This window comes from Myxine glutinosa, chromosome 11 (assembly GCF_964187855.1).
Source record: "Myxine glutinosa chromosome 11, kmMyxGlut1.1, whole genome shotgun sequence".
NCBI classification, from domain to species: Eukaryota; Metazoa; Chordata; class Myxini; order Myxiniformes; family Myxinidae; genus Myxine; species Myxine glutinosa.
The window spans coordinates 18572075-18596346 of NC_136271.1; the positions used below are offsets into that span (position 1 = coordinate 18572075).

Here is a 24272-nt window from a genome sequence, read left to right on the forward strand (position 1 = left end):
CGTGTTAAACACCAGTGAGTAGTGACTCAGTAAAAGTTTACAATTGAAAAAGCTGGACTTACAACCAAACCTTGAACCTAAGTCCAGCTTTTTCAATTATAAACATTTACTGATTTAATTTGACTGAAATGATTGAATCACAACAACCTGCATCGAGTTACCAGTGGCGACTGTTTAAAAAGGTAATCATACGTGTTTGTGGTTTATAATATTTTTTAAACTTCCGGTAAGGGTGTCCCCACGAAATGCCATGATAAGCTATTTATTCGCACTTGTACACCCGCTCACTACGAGAGGGGCAGGAAGGTATTTATGATTCCTCTTTGGGGCATATAGATTGCAGTCGATCTCTGGTCGGGTCTCAAGAACATTGGGTGTGTGTTCAAGTGGTTTAAGCATTCGAGCAAGCACTCCATTCAAAACCGTTAAGGAACAGCTGGCTTGGCAAGCGCTAGCTAGCTGCTTGGTAAATGAGCACAACCCGGGCTTCCTCCCTTTCAGTTTCATGTTAAACAGCAGGAGCGAGTTTCAAAAGTTCACTATGAAAAACCCCACGTTATAGGCAGGAAAGGGTCATATTATTAACCCAACCCTTGTGGCGTATATAGAGTACAGTAGATCTTCACTCATTTCTATAAGTCAAACTTACCTCATGGATGAGATGTCAGGATTCCTCCAAATTTCTTTATTTAGTGTCATAAACAGCATTAGTGACTGTTTAAAATGCTAATCATATGTGTGTGTGGTTTATAATATTTTTTACTTTTGGTAGAGGACCCCTGGGTCGTTGCTCCCACAAAAACGCCATGATAAGCTATGTATAAACGTTGACTCGAGGAAAACCCCCTTGGGCAGGTGGGATATTATTGGTATTAATATTGTTTTGTGATAACATTAATATTATGATATTATCCTTAGTTTTGTTATTAGAAGCGGCCTTTGAAAAACGCCCCGATAAAGCTAACTTAACATGGATATACACCTCAACACACAACCCCATTGATGGCAATGGCAGAGAAAACACGCTTGGGGAGGGAAATGAATGTGCTACAACCTTCATTGTGTGACCCTTAGTCATCCTGTCAAGTGGTTGAGATTGGATACGTAACGACGGAATGTATCGTGGTCAAAAATCATGAGACAGACAGACGCCAAATTGCGTATTTTTGTATGACTAGTATACCCGTTTACTACAGGAGCGGCAGGGGGAGTCATGTTATTATCCATATTATTGCCAAATATTATTACTATTATTTATGTTAGATCGGGTCATTGAATGGACTAGAACATGCTTGATAATATAACACGTTAAATCAGGTCATTGAAAAGATCAGACCGTGCATATTATAACATCTCAGATCAGAACATGCATGACATTTTAACATGTTAGAACAGGTCATTGAAAGGATCAGAATATACATAATATTATAACATGTGAGATCAGAACATGCATGACATTATAACATGTTATATCATTATCAGGTCATTGAAAGGATCAGACCATGCATGACATTATAACATGTCATATCAGGTACACCCGCTCACTGCGGAAGCGGCAGGAAGGGTCATTCCTTTTTGGGGTATGTAGATTAGTCGATCTATGGTCGGGTCTCAAGAACATTGGGTGTGTGTTCATTTACCAAGTTTATTGTGGAGAGATCGCCAGGTGGTTTAAGCATTCGAGCAAGCACTCTATTCAAACCTTAAGGAACGCCTGGCTTGGCAAGCGCAAGCTAGCTGCTTGGTAAATGAGCACAACCCGGGCTTCCTCCCTTTCAGTTTCCTATCAAACAGCAGGAGCGAGTTTCAAAAATTCGCCACGAAAAAATGCCACGGTAGCGACAGAAAGGGTCATATTATTTATCCATCCCTTGTGGGCTATATAGAGTACAGTAGATCGTTGCTCAGTTCTGGAAGTATAAAAACTTACCTCACGGATGTCGGGATTCCTCCAAATTTCTTTGTTTAGTGTTATAAACAGCATTAGCGACTGTTAAAAAAGCTAATCAACTGTGTTTGTGGTTTAAAATATTTTTACCCCTGGTAGAGGTGTTGGGCCGTTGCTCCTCCGGAAACGTCATGATAAGCTATTTATAAACATTGACTCGACGTTTGTTCAAGGAGGAAAAACCACCTTGGGGAATTTATGCTATTACTAATATTATGCTATTATCGTTAGTTTTGTAATAGAAGCGGTCTTGGAAAAACGCCACGATAAAGCTAACGTAACATTGATATACACCTCAACACGCAACCCATTGACGGCAACGGCGGGGAAAACCCGCTCGGGGAAGAAAACCCCCTTGTGGAGGGGGGCAAATGAATGCGCTACAACCTTCATTTTGTAACCCTTCTTCATCCTGTCAAGTTTGGTTGAGATTGGATAAGCAACGACGGAATGTATCGCGGTCAAAAATCATCATCAGACAGACAGACACAAAATGCGTATTTTAGTATGATGATGATGATAATGATGATGATGATGATAATTAGCGCTGAGGAAGCGCCTCTAGCGAATGACTTCCAGCCAGTGTAACGCGAATTCCTGTCACAGGAATTCTGAGATCATATAAGTGTGACGTGGCAGTTCCTGATTGGTTCGTGTTGGGGAACCCCTTCTCGCTGCCGACGTGACGTAAATTCGCGCACGCGCACTGGTGAAGCGCGAGATTCGGCCCAAGGTTCTTATTATTATTATTTTTGTATACAAGATCGAGGCTCGAACCATGATCGAGGCTCGAAATTCCATGCCCGAACCTCAGCGCAATCCAAGAGGATTCACTTGTTATCAAAGCGTTTGTCCAAATAGGAAAAATCCCTTGGGTAGGGGGTACACTTCAGAGTGATTTTTAAATTCAAGAACTATAAATAATTCCCATCCACTAAAAACTATATCAATTAGGAACATAATATTATGTGTAAATTTAGCCTGTTACAGAAAGACGTGACATGATCCACACAAATGATTACCTCAAAGGAAGTGCTGAAAGAGTCCACCACCATATTGCAGGCACAAATTCATTCTTCGCAGCATGCTCTCCGACACAGTGAAGGATTTCTTGGGGAACATTGCTGATTGTGTCGCTGATTGTTCCTTTTAATACACCAAGAGTGCGTGGATTTGTAGCGTACACTATATCCTTAAAAAAAAAAACACCTTTAGAGGCCATTTTTCCCCGCAAAGCGGGGGTTGGCCTTTTTCGGGGACCGTGGTTGTTGTTGTTTTTCGGTCCCCTTTTTGAAGCAATGTTTTACGGCCGGATGCCCTTCCTGCCGCCAACCCTTTTTGTCGCCTTTTACGACAAGCAGGGAATTACCAGTGAACTGGTACTCAATATATCCTTCAAACATCCCCACAAAAAGAAGTCTGGTGGTGTAGGATCTGGGGATCGAGGTGGCCACCTAGTTTTTTGCCACATTGCAAATTTCTTCTTTTTAATGGTTCCTATACCATCTGATGAATCTTAACCGCATTTTTTTTTTTGGTATACAACATCGAGGCTCGTGTAAGAGCTACCATCAATGACAAAAAAAAAAAACCGCACACAAAACATACAATAAATGGAGCGGGAGACAAGATGGGGAGAGAGAGGGAAACACACAAGTACAACAACAGGGAACAGGGACATCGGGAGATCTATGGTAGGGAGAGGGCTTGGGGGGAGGAGGCGTGGGAAGGGGGGTGGGGGGTGGGAGAGTTAAAAAAAAAAAACACATGGACACTGCTAGAACTTCCAGGAAAGAAGTCGGAATTTCAAAAAAAGTGGATCTGGGGTGAATTAATGGGGGTAGAAGAGATCAAGGTTTTGGATGGGGATAAGATTGGATAAGAGATGATGGTGAACAGCTGTTTTAAAGACCTGGAGGGAGGAGTGGGATTGAAGAGAGTGAGGGAGCTTGTTCCAGAGGCGGGAGAAAAGAGGAATGAAGCGTGAAGGTGAGCAGAGAGTCTTGATTTTGGCAATTTCACCAGAAGAGGGTTTCTGGTAGATCTTGTGCTTGCTTGTCTTGCTTTTACAATGTATTTTATTTCATATATTTTATTTTTTATTTTATATACATTTTTTTTATATATATTATATAAATTATATATAGTATATATATAATATATATTTATATATATTATATATATATATATATATATATATATAAAATCTATTATTTTTATTTTTTTATTTATAATGTATTTTATTTTTTATAATGTATAATTTTTTATAAGTCTTGCTTTTATAATGTGGCAATGCTCCAACAACATTAAAAAGATTACTAAGTGATTGAAATTCATGTTGAGATGAAAACATGTAGTTCCTCCGTTGATTCTTCTTCTGTATGAAAGACTGGCTGATGGAATGCCTTTTTCAGGTTAGGGAGAGGAAGTTGTTCAGGGTAAAGGCAATAGCTCGCTTACTCTTTATGAAGGACACTGGGATCTTTAACGGCCATCCTGAATCACCCTGCCTGAGAAACACCAGGATGACAGTTTATAGCCGGGCTGAGATTTGATCCCAGGACATACAACTCAGAGGCGAGTGTATAGTGAGGTTATAACTCACATTGAAGTCGTACAACCTTAACACCACAAACTGCACATAGCAAATGTGGAAACTATAAATAGCAAGTTTTAGAGAAAAATCTACATCTAATTCTTATTTGAACTCGATCCATGTATATACAAATGGGATTGATTTGTTGGGTGCTCCATCAAAGCGATGAACCACCTTTAGAGGCCATTTTTCCCCACAGAGCAGGGGTTGGCCTTTTTTGGGCACCGTGGTCCCCCTTTTTGAAGCAATGTTTTATGGCCGGATGCCCTTCCTGCCGCCAACCCTGTTAGTCGCCTCTTGCGACACACAGGGAATTACCAGTGAGCTGGTACTCAATTTGCCGACCTCAGAAGGATGACAAGCTGAGTCAACCCACCTGGTGTTAAATCAGCGATCGACCGGGATTCAAACCCAGGATCCTAGGATCCCAGGCCGGCACCCTAACCGCTAAGCCAACACCAGGCTCTTCAAAGCGATGGATGGACAGGAATAATAACACAAGTGCATTAATTGAGTTGACCATTTATTGCTGTTCGTAGAATAAAACAATTCCATGTGACACTAGAAGAAGTGCTCAGGAGGTATTTCAAGCCAGGAAGATGGTGAAATGGAGACTGAAGAGGAGTAAGGTACCAGAGAAGGTTTGTGGAAGCGCCACTTAATTTCCTGTAAAATTCTGGAGCACAACAGGATGCCTTGTACTTTATGAGCAACAGTGTAGCAAGTAAACGGCTCGAGGTGTTGATTATGAAAGTGTAGGTACAGATGAACTACCATTTCAATGCCAAACTTGCCGAGTGTGTAATTGGAAAGGAAGAGAAACGAAAAAAGTAAGGGGAGAGCATTGGCATGGAATAAAGACAACCTTCCTCTTAAATGCACAACTAGAGAGAAACGAGACAGGAATTCAGGTGTGAATAGTGATAATATGATGTTGTACTGTGAGTTCACTTGTATACGGAATCCGTTGCAAGTATACGGAATCTTTAATCAACTAACTCATTTCTTCGGTCTGGGCACGGCAGGTGGTTCCTGACCCTGTTTGTACACGCTCACGGTGAACTCGACGTGGTCAGAACCAAATGTGTTCTGCACCAGGACGCTGTAGGTGCCCGAATCTTCAGTGGTGATCTGACGAATGGTCATTATCCCGTAGCGGTTTCCTTCCATCTGCAGGGTTATACGCTGTCCATCAGCCACGAGTGCTCTCTCGTTTTTCATCCAGGTGACCTCGGGAAGAGGTTCCCCAACGACACTGCAGGTCATCTTCAACGACTAGATGCACAGAATAAGGAAAAGTACAAACAATTATATTAACAACAATTGCACTCATAGATTACCATCTTTTCTATAGTGTCTGCATCACCTTTTAAACAAGTTTATTGAATGAAAAAGAAAAACAGGACATCTTTGGCCTGAGGTCCACACTGATCTTGACAATGCCCAAACGAGGATGAAACCGGAAGGTCAGTTTAACCTGCAATGTTTTTTTGGTTCAAAGTTTTTATGCTGATGCTTTGCTGAATTTTTTCAAGCTGCCTGTGGCTGAAGACCTTGGACCGTAGAGGTCACGCAATAAATGATGCATACACATGAGGGTGTGTTGAAAAGTAATACATTATATTATTTTTCTCCAAAATAGGTAAAGATATTTGAATAAAACAAAGTGCAGTCCGCACATTAGTTCTCCCCCCTCACGGGGTGAGAAGTTTCTTGATTGTGACACTAGATGTCTCAGTGCTATTGGTGAAGATGCCCGAGGTCAACACGACATAATCAGTGCTGTGAAGCACTGGAGATGAGAGTAAGAGACGGTCATGGAGCACTGCCACCAAGGATCACCCCCACTTGGCTCCATCAGATTTCCATCTCTTCCCCAAACTTAAGGAACACTTCAAGATCATTAGAATCTCCCGCCAAGAATGTGAGTCTTTGAGCCTATCACTTTCCCATTGCAGATAGGTTGGTGGTTTCTCTGTCTTCTACCACCTCCTTTCTGGTTTTGCACCATCTACTTTTTCCTGTGCTTTCCCCCACCCCTCCACCCCCCCCCCCCCCCGATTCCTGCATGGTGCACATGTTTCACCATCACGCCCCTCTGATGAAACTTCCAAAATGCTGGATCACTGCTTACCTCCACTCATTAGTTCCTCTGTTTTCCCACCTGTGGAACCAACTTCCACATTCTCTTCAGTCTCATTCTTCCCTCCAGGTCTTCAAGGCAGCTGTTCACCAACATCTCCAAACATCCAAACAAACATTTCAACAATGGATGGAGGTCCTCAATGCCAAACAGGAAATTAGAGCTGTCTCCCTTGACATATCACGTGCCTTCGATACGGTCTGGCACCCCGCTCTGCTCACCAAACTCTCCTCCTTTGGTATCCATGGAAATCTCCACGCATGGCTGGCGGACTTCCTCTCTAGTCATAGTCAACGTGTGGCCCTGAATGGGTTTCTCTCATCTCCTCTTCCTGTTCAGGCTGGAGTTCCCCAAGGCAGTGTTCTGGGCACTGTGCTTTTTCTGGTCTTCATCAATGATCTCTCTGACTCTCTTGAAAATCCTCTCGATCTCTTTGCTGATGACTCCACTCTCTGTCGCTCCATTCCTCATCCCTCAGATCGGCAGTCTGCAGCCTCCTCACTCTATGCAGACCTGGACAAAATCACAGACTGGGCAAACAAGTGGAACATGTCTTTCAATCCTGACAAATCTCACACTCTTACGATGTCTCTCCGAAAAGACCGACTGGACAACCCTCCCATCCACTTTCTGAATAATCCTCTCGAAGAAGTTCTGTCACTCAAGCTTTTGGGTCTCACCTCCCATGATCTTTCCTGGGAAAACCACATTTCAAATCTGGCCTCCAAAGCCAGTCGCCGACTGGGCATCCTCCATCATGCGAAGTCCTTCCTTGGCACACCTGAGCTCCTCACCACATACAAGGCTTTCATCCACAGCTCAATGGAATACTGCTCTCCCCTCTGGGCTGGTGCACCTGCCTCACACCTAGCTCGTCTTCACGCTGTTGAAACCAAAGCGTTCAGAATCATTGGAATCTCCCGCGATGAAGCTATCTCCAAGGGCCTTTCACTCACTCACCGCAGGCAGGTTGGTGGTCTTTCCGTCTTCTACCGACTCCTCTCCGGCCTTGCCCCCCCAGCTCTCTCTGGGCTCTGTCCCCTAAATATTCCTACAGGTCGCACAAGATCTGCCTGCAACCCTCTTATGGTTAAACTGCCAAAAATCAAGACTCTCTGCTCACCTTCACTCCTCTTTTCTCCCGCCTCTGGAACAAACTCCCTCACTCTCTTCAATCCCACTCCTCCCTCCAGATCTTTAAAACAGCTGTTCACCACCATCTCTTATCTTCCCCCATCCAAAACCTTGATCTTTTCTACCCCCGCGAATTTCACCCCAAATCCACTTTTTTGAAATACCAACTTCTGTCCTGGAAGTCCTTGGTGTCCTTGTGTTTTATACTTCTCCCAACCCCCCCCCCCCCCCCACCTTACCACACCTCCTCCCCCCAAGCCCTCTCCCTTCCACACATCTCCCGATGTCCCTGCTCTCAAATGTTGTGTTTGTGTGCTTCCCCTTCTCTCCCCATCTTGTATACCGCTCCCTCTTTTTATATATTTTGTTTGTCTGTTTGATTTGTTTGTGAAATAAATGTTTGCTCTTTCACGAGCCTCGATCCTGTATTCAAAAAAAAAAAAAAAAAAATCTCCAAACCATGACCCCCCTCCCTCCCCCCAGATCATGCTCCTTCCACATTTCCAGTTTTTCCTTCTGTATCCATCCTGTCCATCCATTCCTCTCTACACCCATTGTTTGCCCAAGTTTCCCTTTATTTTGTCATTCAATTTCGCTGTTGGTATTTCCACCCCATCTCTGCTGTTCCTTTCTGATCCGTTCATTGCTCTATCTCTTCCACGAGCCTGGCGTCCTTGTGTTTTATACTTCTCCCTCCTCCCCCCCCCCCCCCCCATTCCCACGCCTCCTTTCCCCAAGCCCTCTCCCTTCCACACATCTCCCTGCTCTCAAATGTTGTGTTTGTGTGCTACCCCTTCTCTCCCCATCTTGTTTTCCGCTCCCTCTTTTTATATATTTTGTTTGTCTGGTTGATTTGTTTGTGAAGTAAATGTGAGCTCTTTCACGAGCCTCGATTCAGTATACAAAAAAAAAAAAAAAAAAAAAAATTAATTCTTTCTTTATCTATCCTCAATGTCTCTTTCAGGAAGTATTTTGTCCCAAAGACAAGGCCTGGGCATATTCACAGGCAAGGGTTGTTTAAACCATTTCCCCACTTGAAGCAGCCATGCCCAATCTCCTTTGAAAAAAATACAATTCAGGGCCATCTATGTACACCTGCTGTTGGCCTAATGGTTAGGGTGGTGGGCTTGGAATCCTAAGGTCCTGAGTTTGAATCCCATTCAGCTGTTGAATTAAAATGAGGTGGGGTTGACGCAGCCTGTTCATCCTTCCGAGGTCGGCAAAATGAGTACCAGAATACTGGGTCCTCCCTCAAGGAGGTTGGTGGCAGGATTTGCACTCCGGCCACTGTAGAAACACCTCATTCTGTAGCACACACAGTAGTGTATGTTGTCGGGATGGTGCTGAGGAGTCGTCCAAGAACGCAGTGATGTGCTGGTCCAGCGTACGCTCCTATATATATATACTGTATATATATATACAGTCACGTGAAAAAGTAAGTACACCCCATGTGAAGTTTTGACTATTTCAATATACAGCTATTTGATCTTCATTTCAACAATATTGATAGATAAAGGTGATATAATACAACAAATATCATGAAACATTTACATTTTGTAGTCCATTGTATAATTTAAATAAACATAAATGCAAATTTCGCATGTGGAAAAAGTAAGTACACCCTTGGCTCTAATAGGTGGTATTGCCCCTTTGGCAGAAACAACCTCAAGAAGGCGTTTCTTATAACTGTCTACCAGTCTCTGACATCGACAGGGAGAAATTTTTGCCCACTCCTCCATGCAGAATTCTTTCAAATGTGCGATGTTTGAGGGGTTTCTTGCATGCACAGCTCGTTTCAAATCCCCCCACAACATTTCGATGGGACTTAGATCCGGGCTTTGACTTGGCCATTCCAGAACCCTCCATTTCTTTCTTTTCAGCCATTCCTTGGTGGATTTACTGGTATGTTGAGGGTCATTGTCATGTTGCAAGGTCCACCTTCAGTTGAGCTTCAACTTTCCGACAGATGGCCTCACATTATCCTCAAGCACCCTATGGTGCAATGAAGAATTCATATTGGAGTCTATGATGGTGAGCTGCCCAGGCCCTGATGCAGCAAAGCTGCCCCAAACCATAATATTTCCACCACCATGTTTACAGTTGGTATCAGGTTCTTGTGGTCAAATGCTGTCTTTGGTTTTTGCCAAACATGTCTTCTGGTACTGTGGCCAAATAGCTCTACCTTTGACTCATCTGTCCAGAGCACATTGTTCCAGAAGTGCTGGTCTTTGTCGAGGTGTTCATTGGCAAACTTTAGTCTTGCCCTGATGTTCTTTCTGGAGAGAAAAGGTTTCCTCCTGGCACACCTCCCATGTAGATCAAATTTGTGCAGCCTCTTTCTAATGGTAGACTCGTGCACTTTGACATCCCGTGAGGTCCTGTGATGACATTCTGGGGTTCTTAGAGACTTCTTTCAGCATCTTGCGGTCTGCTCTCGGGCTGAACTTGCTGGGGCGGCCTGGCCTGAACAAGTTGGCAGTTGATTGGAATCTTCTCCACTTGTAGATGATCTTCCGGACAGTCGAATGAATGATTTCAAATTGTTTGGAGATGTTTTTCAATCCCTTCCGAGACTCGTAGGCATCTATAACATTCTTTCTGAAGGCCTCAGAGAGCTATGTTGATCTAGGCATGGTGACGCCACACACTTCAACAACAAAGTGCAAACCAAACTAAATGTCTGAGGTATAAATAAGACAGGTTCCTCCAAGATCCTCTCTAACGATGTTCTAATCATTTGCACCTGAGCAGGTGCACCTGATTCTAATTTTAGGTATTTGAGGTAGTGATAAATGTAGGGGTGTACTTACTTTTTCCACATGCAAAATTTGCATTTGTGTTTGTTTAAATTATACAATGGACTACAAAATGTAAATGTTTCATGATATTTGTTGTATTATATCACCTTTATCTATCAATATTGTTGAAATAAAGATCAAATAGCTGTATGTTGAAATATATTGAAAAAGTCAAAATTTCACATGGGGTGTACTTACTTTTTCACGTGACTGTATATATATATACACAGACTTGGCATTTAATATGGAATATTTTTTTTGTGGGGTTGAACTTACTTTTCAAGGTGTCTTAGAACCAAAAGTTCATTGGAATTATGTTGAAATTATTCTAGATTTTGTTAATGTGACCTTTAGAAGAAAGAAAAACCACATTTGACATTTCGAAACAAATAAATTGATCCTTGAAAGTGATGTAAACTGATATCGAACTCAATTCATGGACAGTACAGTGTTAAACTTCTGTACGGTTTCCAGAAGTATCTTTTTATTTTGCACATTAGCCAAAATTTTTTTTAACAAAAACAAAAGCTAAATTACGACTGGGATTACGGACAGTAAAATTACAGTTCAGTACGTCGTGTAGCCCCCACGAGCATTCAGGAGAGCACGTACACGTTGAGGCATGCTGTTCACAAGATTTGCCAAGATTTGGACAGGAATCGCTTGCCATGCAGTGACAATAGCCTGCTGCAATTCACACACAGAGGTCGGCTGCTGGTCCAAGTGGTCGATTTAATGCGTTCATTCTGCCCACAAGTTCTCTATCGGATTCATATCCGGGGACATGGCAGGCCACTCCATATGCTCTACACCACGGTCAGCAAGAAAGTGTTGGATCATGCGAGCATGACGAGGCTGTGCATTGTCATCTTGGAAGACAAAGTTTCCTCGAAAGGCTGCACGAGCAAATGGAAGCAATGTTTCATCCAGAATGGCCCTGTACTTGAACTGGTTCAGGTTTCCATTCAGAACAACCAGGTCAGTCTTGCCCCCTGCATGAAAAGCAGCCCAAACGGTCACCCCACCACCTCCAGCTTGGACTCTTGGCACTATACAATCTTTGTTGTAGGCTTCATGCACTTGTCTGCGCACTCGGACATGGCCATCTTGACGATAGACCAGAAATCTAGACTCGTCACTGAAGATCACGTGAATCCAGTGTCCTGGCTGCCATTGACGGTGCTCTCTGGCCCACTGCAATCGGCGCTGGCGGTGTTGTCTGGTCAGGCGTGGCTTTCTCAGGGGGATGCCTGGCACGATAGCCTGCTTGAACCAGTCGTTGGTTGACTAGCCTTCTGGATACAGGCACATTTGTCAGTTGCTGCCATTCAGCCCGAAGCCGATTAGCTGACCTGGTACGGCCATTGCGGACTAACCGGTGCAGCTGGCGATCATCCCTCCTTGTGGTTCTGCGGGGACGTCCTGGCCTCGGTATTGGAGTAGGGACACCCCTCTGAGCATTTCGTTTCAGGATCTTTGACACCTGACCTTGAGTGATGCCATACTGCCGAGCAATAGCACGCTCTTTCATGCCGTAATTTCTTAAAGCCACCACTCCATGACAAACAACAGCATTGTCGAGTTGACGGACCATCTCCAGAGGAAGCGGCAATAACTTTTGTAGATGTGCAGCAGTTGTTTTCCACTAATACAGAATGCAACAACCCTTGTATACTCGACTGTGAAGCCAATCGTCAAATGCACCTGTCCGTACATTTTGCCACGCCACCTGTGATATAATCCTGTTGACTTCTTGCTGCGACAAACAATCAGTGACATGGTTCTTTTAACAAATAAATCACCAAAGTGTAGAAGAAACTCACCAGATTGATATCCTGAGTTAAGAAAGTAAACCCAAGTCAAGAAGAAAAAAAATATTCCATATTAAATGCCAAGTCTGTATATATATACACACACATATACATACATATACTATATATATTACATACCCTACATGGTGGCCTCCACCCGTTACCATCGCCTTTACCAGCATATGCATACATTATATTAAATCATTTAAGAACTCAAAATGAAACATCGGAGTGGAAGCTTTAATGAGAGAACTTAGATGTCATTATTTGACTCCCATTTCATACTATGCCTTCAGCAGCCCCAGTATGTTGCAAAAATGTGTTTCGGTTGTGCAAGTAATGAAGAGGGCCAACATATTCTGCAGAAATAAATGTTGCACAAATGTTTGGCCCAATAAATATTGATTCTTTCTCGCAATGTAAATCATTCATTCTCGAATTTGTCCCAATAAATATTGATTCTTTCTCGCAATGTTAATCATTGATTCTCGAATTTGGCCCAATAAATATTGATTCTTTCTCGCAATGTTAATCATTGATTCTCGAATTTGTCCCAATAAATTATGATTCTTTCTCGCAATGTTAATCATTGATTCTCGAATTTGTCCCAATAAATATTGATTCTTTCTCGCAATGTTAATCATTGATTCTCGAATTTGGCCCAATAAATATTGATTCTTTCTCACAATGTTAATCAGTGATTCTCGAATTTGTCCCAATAAATATTGATTCTTTCTCGCAATGTTAATCATTGATTCTCGAATTTGTCCCAATAAATATTGATTCTTTCTCGCAATGTTAATCATCGATTCTCGAATTTGTCCCAATAAATATTGATTCTTTCTCGCAATGTTAATCATTGATTCTCGAATTTGGTCCAATAAATATTGATTCTTTCTCGCAATGTTTTATCATTGATTCTCGAATTTGTCCCAATAAATATTGATTCCTTCTCGCAATGTTTATCATTGATTCTCGAATTTGGCCCAATAAATATTGATTCCTTCTCACAATGTATATCATTGATTCTCGAAATTGGCCCAATAAATATTGATTCTTTCTCGCAATGTTAATCATTGATTCTCGAATTTGGCCCAATAAATAATGATTCTTTCTCGCAATGTTAATCATTGATTCTCGAATTTGGCCCAATAAATATTGATTCCTTCTCACAATGTATATCATTGATTCTCGAAATTGGCCCAATAAATATTGATTCTTTCTCGCAATGTTAATCATTGATTCTCGAATTTGGCCCAATAAATATTGATTCCTTCTCGCAATGTTAATCATTGATTCTCGAATTTGGCCCAATATGTATTGATTCTTTCTCGCAATGTTAATCATTGATTCTCGAATTTGGCCCAATAAATATTGATTCTTTCTCGCAATGTTAATCATTGATTCTCGAATTTGGCCCAATACATATTGATTCTTTCTCGCAATGTTAATCATTGATTCTCGAATTTGTCCCAATAAATATTGATTCTTTCTCGCAATGTTAATCATTGATTCTCGAATTTGGCCCAATAAATATTGATTCTTTCTCGCAATGTTAATCATTGATTCTCGAATTTGGCCCAATAAATATTGATTCCTTCTCGCAATGTTAATCATTGATTCTCGAATTTGGCCCAATAAATATTGATTCCTTCTCGCAATGTTAATCATTGATTCTCGAATTTGTCCCAATAAATATTGATTCTTTCTCGCAATGTTAATCACTGATTCTCGAATTTGGCCCAATAAATATTGATTCTTTCTCGCAATGTTAATCATTGATTTTCGAATTTGTCCCAATAAATATTGATTCTTTCTCGCAATGTTAATAATTGATTCTCGAATTTGGCCCAATAAATATTGATTCTTTCTCGCAATGTTAATAATTGATTCTCGAATTTGGCCCAATAAATATTGATTCTTTCTCACAATGTTAATCAAGACAAAAACGTAACACTTACCACCCAGAATGGTATGTGATGGTGGTACCCTGGTCAAAAATTCTAAAATTGTATCCAACCCTTCAGCAACTCATTAGACACCTCTTCAGGGTTGGTTCTCTGCTCAGGAAACATCCAAGTTAAATTATATGAGCCCTGGGTGCCTTGCTACCCCTCATAAAGAGCAGGCGGTGTGAATCTTACACTGTGTGAATGAATGAACTGTGAATCTTACAACACCCAGCAGTAATATTCATTATGGGTTACCTATTCAAGGTAGGACATTTGTGACAAGGTGGAGCCGGCAGGAGAAAGAAAGCAGGGCATGGGAAGTGAGGAAGTGAGGTGTGGCTAATTGAGTAATTTGGGCATATAATTATTTCAAAGGTTTTGCCTTATTTTGTAAAGGAGGCAGAGAATATTGATATGAAGGTGTGGAATTGAGTAAATAAGCTGTATAATTGGTGGAAAGATGTGGTTTAATGAGTCAAGAAGGGTTGGAATTGGTGTGGATGTGTGGCTTATTGAGTACATTAAAGGGTCGAATTGGTGTGGAGGTGTAAGTTATTCAGTAAATAAAGAGTAGATGTCGGTTATCAGACGACATAATTTGAGAAGTGTCTTCCGAAATCTCAGAATACTGTAATTGGATGTAATGGCAGCACTGGAGCAGGGAAGAGGAAGTATTATATCATGTGATTCTGGCTCAAAGCGGATTAATCATTCATGTGTTCTGCCACAAAGATTTCACTATGGAAATATTCACAAAAGAGAAAATAAAACTCGACAGGCAGATGTAGGTCGAAAAAAGGTAGATGCAAAAAGTGAACATTTGTGTTGGTCAGAATTATTTTTACATCCAAACCAGATGTCATAACTTCATTCCGCACATGAACAAACAAATATCTGATAATCAGCCAGCCATGCGTGCTCACTGCTGCACATCACAGAGTATTTCTTTTTATTACTGAATAATGCAGGAGGCCATGGCACACACCGTGATAGCAACAGGGTTGTGGAGCAGTAGAATAATGGTAAAATATCGATATAACTGGCACTGAAGTATGATATAATATGGTGGCAGCTGCTATCACACAAGAAGTTTGATTGAACCTTATTGTTTTACGAGATGCCATTTCTGCACTAAAGTGGGGTCGTTAGGCTGGTCACTCACGACTTTGCAATCAAATTTTTTTTTTACTCAGTTTTTATTTAAACGGAAGGGAGCATGGTTTTGAACTTCCTTTTCCTGTTTATGGCAATCTATCGGTACATGTATTATGAAGCTATTTAAGTCGAATTCAGTGCAACTAGGGCATGCCCGTACTATATATAAGCTAGGACGTGCCCGTACGTGGGTGCCCGTTCCTTGCAAAAAAAAAAAAACTGCAAAAAAAAAAAAAACTGCAAAAAAAAAACAATGGTTTGGTCCATTCGCAACGACCACAGAACCCCCCCCCCCCCTCTATTTACATGAATGGTTTGGTCCATTCGCAAAGCCAAAGCGAACGACCACAGAACCCCCCCCTCTATTTACATGAATGGTTTGGTCCATTCGCAAAGCCAAAGCGAACGACCACAGAACCCCCCCCCCCCTCTATTTACATGAATGGTTTGGTCCATTCGCAACGGCAAAGCGAACGGCGAACGGCTAAATCGCCATAGCTCGGTAAGTACTTGTCCGATTAATTTCAAACCTTGAAAAGGCACATCCTCGGGTCCCCAGCAATATACCTGGCAAGTTTCAAGTATATCGGACCGGTAGTTGTCGAGAAACAGCGGTCACAGACAAACGTACAGACGTACAGACGTACAGACGTACAAACGTACAAACGTACAGAGATTACTGGAATTATAGATAGATGGCAAAAGTAACAAGAAAGATCAATCAGAGATTGCAAACCCTCGTCAGGATGTATTTTCAGTGGTTTTTAAGGCTTTTGTGTTAAAACAAAATATGGCGGCCGAACCACGTGACCAATGACGTCATCATTATTTTTTTTCTAAACTCATTTGTTCATAGATTATGCTCAAGAAATTTCATCTTGATCGGATGAAGTTTTGTACTTGTCGAATTATGACGTCATAATGGAGGCACCTATGACATCATCATGAACATATTTTATTCCCCATGGAGAGTTCTTTACAATGAGCCATGTCTCATTTTTTTCTATTCAGCGCTTTTGGATATAAAGAGGTGCAAAATTTTTCGGTTTTTGAGATGGCGGCCGAACCACGTGACCCATGGCGTCATAATTAGGATTAAAAATTCTACAGGAGAAGGTGCACCTATGGCGAAAATATCCTGTCAATCGGACCAACGGTTGCAGAGAAAATCATATTTATTCTGTGCGGACAAACAAACAAACAGACAAACAGACCCAAATGCAATACCCTCTCCTCAGGAGAGGGTAATACAGGCAGTCCCCGGGTTTCGAACGCCCGACTTACAAACGCCCGTACTTACGAACCGACCTCCGTAAAGCCTATTATTTAAAAAATAGAGGTTTTTTTTTTTTTTTTTTGTTGTATGTAGAATCGAGGCTCGTGAAAGAGCTAACATTTATCACACAGAAAAAAAAATCAAACAGACACACATAGTATATAATAAGGGGAGCGGTAGACAAGAGAAATATGAGAAAAGCTCTGTTCAAGCCACCCTTGATGTTTACTTTAAGAAAATTGACCAGCACCAGGTCCATCCTCTCCAGCACCAGGTCCATCCTCTCCAACACCAGGCCCATCATCTCGGAGAGATATATCAAGGTATGATCGTTTCAAGGTTTGCAAGACATCAATTGGAATGAGAGTAAGTGTTAAACTTTAATCATTATCTTTTCTTTTCTATCTAAACAGTTTAAGAAATGTTTCTTTCATGTTTTTTATACCTATAGATGTTTTAGGTAAAATATATACTATATACTAAGACAAACATTTGACTAATTGACACTAGATGTGAACCGTACATAACTGTTCCGACTTACATACAAATTCGACTTACAGACAGACTTAAAAACGGAACTCGTTCGTAAACCGGGGACTGCCTGTAATCAACATTTTTCTTGCTTTTACTGATTTTGCAATAAGCAAAATGCAATAAGCTCTCTTTGGATTACCAACAGAAGTGATGTCGACCAAATTCACCAACAAACGGAGTAAGTCGATATGTGGAATTGAATAGGCCCTTGCTGATACATGTACTTATCTGATCAGTACTCTAGGTTATTCTGATATTCTCACTTGTTGAGTTATTTGCCTTCAGCAATGGAACTCCCCTTACTATGATGCTGTAGTGTGCAATTTCCAAAAATTGTGAGAATGGTGTTGTCATCTCGTGCCGTCCAACATCAGCTGGATCACCAAACCTAGGAAGGTCAATCTTCACGATGGATCAGATGATTGGAGTTACTTGTATTGTGCCTTGTGTGTGTATGTGTGTTTGTGTAGGGACCGTGAATGCTGCCACTGAGAGCCATATGGTAACATGCAGCCCCAATGAGAAAGCTGTATGCTGAGGGGCGAAGAGCGCTGTGAGGTGCTTGTCGTCCAGAGACCATGCCTCGTCCAAGGGCTATAAAACCCGGGCATCAAAGGACGAGTGGGAGCTGTGCTATACGTCCAGAGAACACCAGGAAACGGAGGAGCCCTCAAGTGAGTAGTGGGTATACAAACCCCTCTATGGAGCGAACAAGGTGGTGCTGCCATGGAGCTCTTTCACTGGATGCGCTGGCTTTCATACACTGACTGCATGATCTTTACTTTGCTATCACTACATCTAATCGTTCACTTCAAACATACTGAGCATGCAATGATTGCTCCCTTAATCACCAGGGTGAGGTTACTGATTTACACTTCAGCACATCCTCTTCATGTGCCAAGGAGTATCTTTATGGAAAAAAAGCATTTTTGAAAAAAAAAAGTTCGTGCCTAAGCCTTTATAGCCACGTGAAAGGTTATACTAAATAATCCCCAACACCATTCCTTAGTGGGTCTTGGAAAGTGTTTTAGGCCCCACAAAAAAAATAGAAGAAAATAAACAATTTAATTTCTTTGAATATAATTCCCTTCCCAAATGTGACCCTATTTTCTTTGTCCTCTGGGACGTTTCATTTTGATGGTACAGCCTCGTGAGCATGACAAAGTCTGAAACCTCGGCCTAGCGTCAGTTGTGTTTATATCATCTTTATTTGTTACACATCCTATGGACTTAAATGATCACTCATTTTAGTCTGCATGCGTTTCACATCATATGCAGCAAATTTCACATCCCTGCATCTTGTATTTATTGTTACTAGTACACCCGCTCACCACGGGAGCGGCAAGAAGGGTCATTCCTCTTTGGGGTATATAGATTACAGTCGATCTATGGTCGGGTCTCAAGAACATTGGGTGTATGTTCATTTATCAAGTTTCTTGTGGAGAGATCACCAAGTGGTTGAAGCATTCGAGCAAGCACTCCATTCAAAAGCGTTAAGGAACGGCTGGCTTGGCAAGCGCACGCTAGCTGCTTGGTAAATGAGCACACCTCAGTCTTCCTCCCTTTCAGTTTCGTATCCAACAGTAGGGGGGAGTTTCATAAGTTTGCTACGAAAAATGCCACGGTAGCGGCAGAAAGGGCCATGTTATTACCCATCATTTGTGGGTTATATAGAGTACAGTAGATCTTCGCTCAGTTCTGTTAGTAAACCTTATTTCACGGAAGTCGGGATTCCTCCAAATTTCTTCATTTAGTGTTATAAAGAGCATTAGCGACTGTTTAAAAAGCTAATCATACGTGTTTGTGGTGTATAATAGTTTTACTTCCTGTAGAAGCCGTTGCTCCCATGGAAACACCATTATAACTATAAGCTATTTATATACGTTATCACTGCAGGAAAAACGCCTTGGGGAAGTAGGACATTATTGGTTCATGAGTTATCAATTGACCACTATATTCGTCATGTGTGTGCGTCTGTCTGTGTGTGTGTGTCTGTCCGCAGCATAACAACCCGATGATATCATCCGATCTTGATGAAACTTGGGTAGGAGGTTGATATCATGATCTAGTTGTGTCCTGCCTAGAGTGGGCGTATTGCGCCCATTGTGGGTGGAGCCACGCCCGAAAAAGATCTTTTTAGGGGGTAATCGAGTTCAAGCTACATCTTCTCCGAGGGGTTTGGTGGAATCTGACAGGGGTTTTGATATTTGGTTAGGCCAATGTCATGTGTCTAGCCCCACGGAGCTCGATTTTTCATTTTTTAAATTTTTTTTTTTTTTTCATTTCAATTTTCACCGAATTTTCGGTATTGTGTAGCTAACTAACCTCATAACTGATTAATACATTATTTTCTATGTCATTTCAAGGTCAGTAACCTTCGTTTTGACATTTCCGGCCTGGCCTGTCCGGGCCTGTTTCGGTTATAGTCCGTCCTTTGTCATTGAATACCGCTCGCTCCATCGAATGAACCATCGTCGTCTCCTGACTTGTTAGTATTAATATTGTTTTGTAATAACATTAACAATATGCGATTATCATTAATTTTGTTATTAAAAGCGTCCTTGGAAAAATGCCACGATAAATCTTCGTTGTAAATATGCCACAATAAAGCTAATTTAACATTTATATGCACCTCAACGTGCAACCCCATTGATGTGCAAACTCGCTCGGGGGGAGAAAACCCCCTTGGGGAAGTGGGACATTATTAGTAATAATATTGTTTTGTAATAACATAACAATATGTGATTATCATTAATTTTGTTATTAAAAGCGTCTTTGGAAAAACGCCACGATAAATCTTCTTTGCAAAAACGCCACGATAAAGCTAATTTAACATTGATATACACCTCAACATGCGACCTCATTGACGGCAATGGCGGGGAAAACCCGCTCGGGGGAGAAAACCCCCTTGGGGAGCGGGGCAAATGAATGCGCTACAACCTTCATTATGTAACCCTTCTTCATCCTGTCAAGTTTGGTTGAGATTGGATAAGTAACGACGGAATGTATTGGCGTCAAAAATTCATCAGACAGACAGACAGACACGAAATGGCGTATTTTAGTATGATTTTAAAAAAACGCTTCTGTACACCGCCCTTGAGGCTCGGTTTGCAAGTCACCATCTACAACTCCAATAGAAGAGACAAAATTACCCTTTTATGGAAAATGTTTTTCAAGTTTTTTTTTATCCTCAAAAGTAGACCAGTCATGTTAAAACATTGGCCTTTGAAACCCTACTCAAATCGTCCTGATGAAGGGGGATGGACAAAGATCGATAGTTTGGGTGCTGAGACCTTCAAACTTAGAGACTTTCATTTTTTACTAAAAACAACATAAACAAATTACAAATATCTATAAAATTGTTCTCTGGCTCCTGCGTTTTCAAGAAAATATGACTACAGAGTCATTTATACTCTTTCAAGCGAAGCTTGATTTGGTCCTTGCTCTGGAAAAGTGGTTGTTCATCCTAAAATCGAGAAGCACACTCAGCACTAATAGAGGTTATGATTGTTCATGCAAGTTTAGAAATCCATAAGTGAGTAATGCCCAAGGCTTTGCTCACAGGGCAAAACAAATCAGCCTTCCCAAAGTCCTGCTGCCCAAATGCATCAGCTCGACTAGAAATGTTCCCTCTCAGCATGAATTGTTAATGTCTTCATGCCATTTGTATGCGACATTAAACGGTGCTTTAAGCACCAAATACAATTAGTTCCATCACAATCTGTGAATCTCCATCGTCATTTTCCAGAAGAATAAGATGAAAATAATCATCAAAATAACCGAAATTTAATCCAGAAAGCCACATCATCAGATTGCGAGATATTTGTTGCACGAGTCTCTTTCCTTTAATCATAGACAACATCCACATGGCTTCGATGGATGAAATCAACAGGATGTTGATTGAGGTATGTTAACCGCAGTGGGAAGCTGATGTTTTGGGCATTAACAGCTCTTTTTCTCCTGTGGAGGGTTCTGGGAAGTGGACATGCATCGGTTTCCCATGGCGACCTCAATGTTGGATGGTGCCCACTGCCCAGCTGATGTTCTGGATAGCCAGTAAAATTATATCATGAAGATTGCATCGGTAATGGTGCCTAGCATTGCAAAATTTAACCTGTCTAATCGTTATTATGAATTAATTAAATGTGAACTAGCAGGATATACCCATCACGAATCACCAAACATCCTCCTAAGGAGTCGAGATAAGAAAGTAGGCTCGTGGCAACAACACCTAGGTGCATAAGACATACACAGGGTGAGGAGACTACACCTAGCTATTCTAAAACGAAGGATTAATCAACTCATTTAGGTCATAATGCACATTGCACATGCAAGGTAAAGAAAAATTAAATTATGCCTAAATTAAACATTAAAAATCGTACTGACCAACTTTACTAAACCATGCTCAAGGCCGGATGGATGTGCAAGTGAAGCCTTGCAGAATACATCAAATCATGGGTGATGTGGGCAAACATAGTCAATTATATGTGCATGGATAAGTTTGACATAATCCACATTGCAGGTTAATTTGTGGTTAAACTTGGTGTGAAAACGTTGAGCTTAAACAAGACTGCTTTGGGTGCAATGCTATTGTCGGTTGCCGCAGAGTTCCATATAGTAGTTTGCGTATGCGTGCGTACACGCACGCACACACACACACACACACACACACACACACACACACACACACACACACACACACACACACACACACACTTATCCTGCCCTTTAGGAGTGGGAAATGAAGTCACTTTTTGTTTAGGTATGAAAGCGATTTAAACCTTTGTAAGATTAATAAACAGCAAAGTTTTGGCAACAAATCAGACACCAAATTTATAAACCGCGAGTTATCAGTTGATTACAGGCCGGTTTCTGACTAATACAACATGATTGTGCAAGGAGTAACAAAGTGACATGGATTATTATTTAATATTTTGGATCCAAGCTAAAGTGCTGTAACATAGTAGCCCAATTTGATCTAATCGTTTCTCTTTTATCCCACCTCAGTACATCAGTCATGGCTCATGAAGGAACTAATGAACGGAGAAAAACTCGTGGCGGCCATCTTCTCATGACCACCATCAAATTGCAAACACAATTAAGGGCTGGTGATAAGGCATTTGTTACCTATCAACTGCATCATTATTCACTGTCAACGTAATGTGGTGTTAAAAAAACAACCCTTTTGGCTCAGTGGAGAGTCTGGATGCTCATTGTTTATATGAATCTGAAAAATTACATTACGTGACAGCCTTAAGCCCCTGTCACACCTTGACGATTTAGCCAGCGTATGCCGACGTATCAAAATTGAGTGCTGGTGTGAGTCATACGCTGGCATACGTCGACAAATTTTGTGCATGCACAAAATTTGTCGACGAGCTCGGCGTACTACGACGTATGCCAGCGTGCTTCAGCGCGCTCTTAACGTATACAAAACTTACCCATAACGTATTCGACGTGTGCCAGCGTATTCGCCAAATTTTTCATACGTCGGCATACGCTGGCTAAAACGTCAAGGTGTGACAGCGGCTTTAACAACAAAAAACAAGTTTCTTTAACACTCTAAAAATTGTTTTTTTAAAATATCCTTTTCCAATGTAAATGCTTCTTTTTGTGTTGACAATATTAATAATACATTTTTTTTGCAATTGTTACTCAAAATCTGAAAAATTATATTATGTGACAGCGACAACAAGAAACATGGCAGAGCACTGGTGCGGGTTTTCCAGAGGACCTGGGTTCGATTACTGGTCTGGGCATGTAATTTTCCCACATATATCAATTTAAGAAGCATGTTTCTTTCACATGGCAGAGCACATGGCAGACCTAACCCCCGCTCAAGCAGGGAAAATGGCCTTAAAATGCCTGTGTTGTGTTGTTGTTGTTGTGTTGTGTTGTTGTTTCTTTCACACTCTAAAAATATTTTTTTTGTAATATCCTTTTCCAATGTAAATGCTTGTTTTTATGTTGACAATACTAACAATACATGTTTTCGCAATTTTTACTCAGAATATAGATCGATAATTTTAAAGGCTTAGGTGAAAGAAACATGGAGGAAGCAAAACATTGTGCCAAATAGACGGTGACGTGAAATATTTTAATTGGCATTTAAGTAATGATAGTGAGAGACTGTAAATAATTAAGGGTAAGTTACTGGTGAAGAAGAACGATGAAATGATGAGTGTTGAGGGCCAGGTCATCGACAGCGATTGATCGCTCGCAGAATCCCGTGCCAATGCCAGGTTGGCAATGTAACTCATGAGATCAAGTCCAATCTAAGCCTATCCATAGGCAGACCGTAGAGCTGGGCCAGTGCAGGCTTGTAAGAGGACAGGCCTAGCTGTCAGGCTGTTCTGTTTGGAGTCAACACTCACAGTAGTTTCCTCACTTTGCACAGGCCCACGTTTCAGTCCCTGCTTTTTGAGCGTTGAGTGAGTCTCCAGTGAAATCAGGTAAACCATCATCTCCTGGCATTGTCTTATACAGATGAGTCACTTCTTGAGATAAATGTTGGCTTTACTGGAATTTTAGTAGTTGGAAGCAAATATACAAGACAATGCTAAAATCTGAACCCTAATAGCATAATGACTTGCTCAACATTTCTCATATGGAAAATAGTCCTTTAATAGGACCACAGATCAGGTCGTGGCTCAAAACAGTAAGCTGAACAGTAAAGCGTGCTGTCCATTAAAATTATCCCTCCAACTCTATCCCATCGGAACAAACCACCGACCTTGCCTTCCATGATGGTGACCACGTCCGGCAGGCCTCCCACCACCCGGGCACGTTCTGAATAACACCAGGAATGACGATGGGAAAAAAATAAAATAAAGGGTGCAAGGAAATAAAAAGAGGAATTAAAAAGGAAGACCCAGATAACTTTGCAAACAACAATTTCTGTTTTGCCACACAATTTTTTCAGCCT

At 41.4% G+C, this 24272-nt stretch overlaps 1 protein-coding gene across 6 annotated transcripts in view; it reads right to left on the bottom strand.

Moving 5' to 3' along the window:
• Window positions 1-5054: 5054 nt before the first annotated feature.
• The window catches only part of LOC137413098 (myomesin-1), a 185748-nt gene continuing 166530 nt past the window's right edge, over window positions 5055-24272 (bottom strand). For all 6 annotated transcript variants that reach the window (XM_078786457.1, XM_078786461.1, XM_078786460.1 and 3 more), the window contains 2 exons: window positions 24081-24136; window positions 5055-5819 (listed from right to left, as the gene is read on the bottom strand). In XM_078786457.1, coding sequence (XP_078642583.1) covers window positions 5544-5819; window positions 24081-24136 — 332 coding nt within the window. In that variant the 3' untranslated portion in view covers window positions 5055-5543. The remainder of the gene's footprint in view (window positions 5820-24080; window positions 24137-24272) is intronic.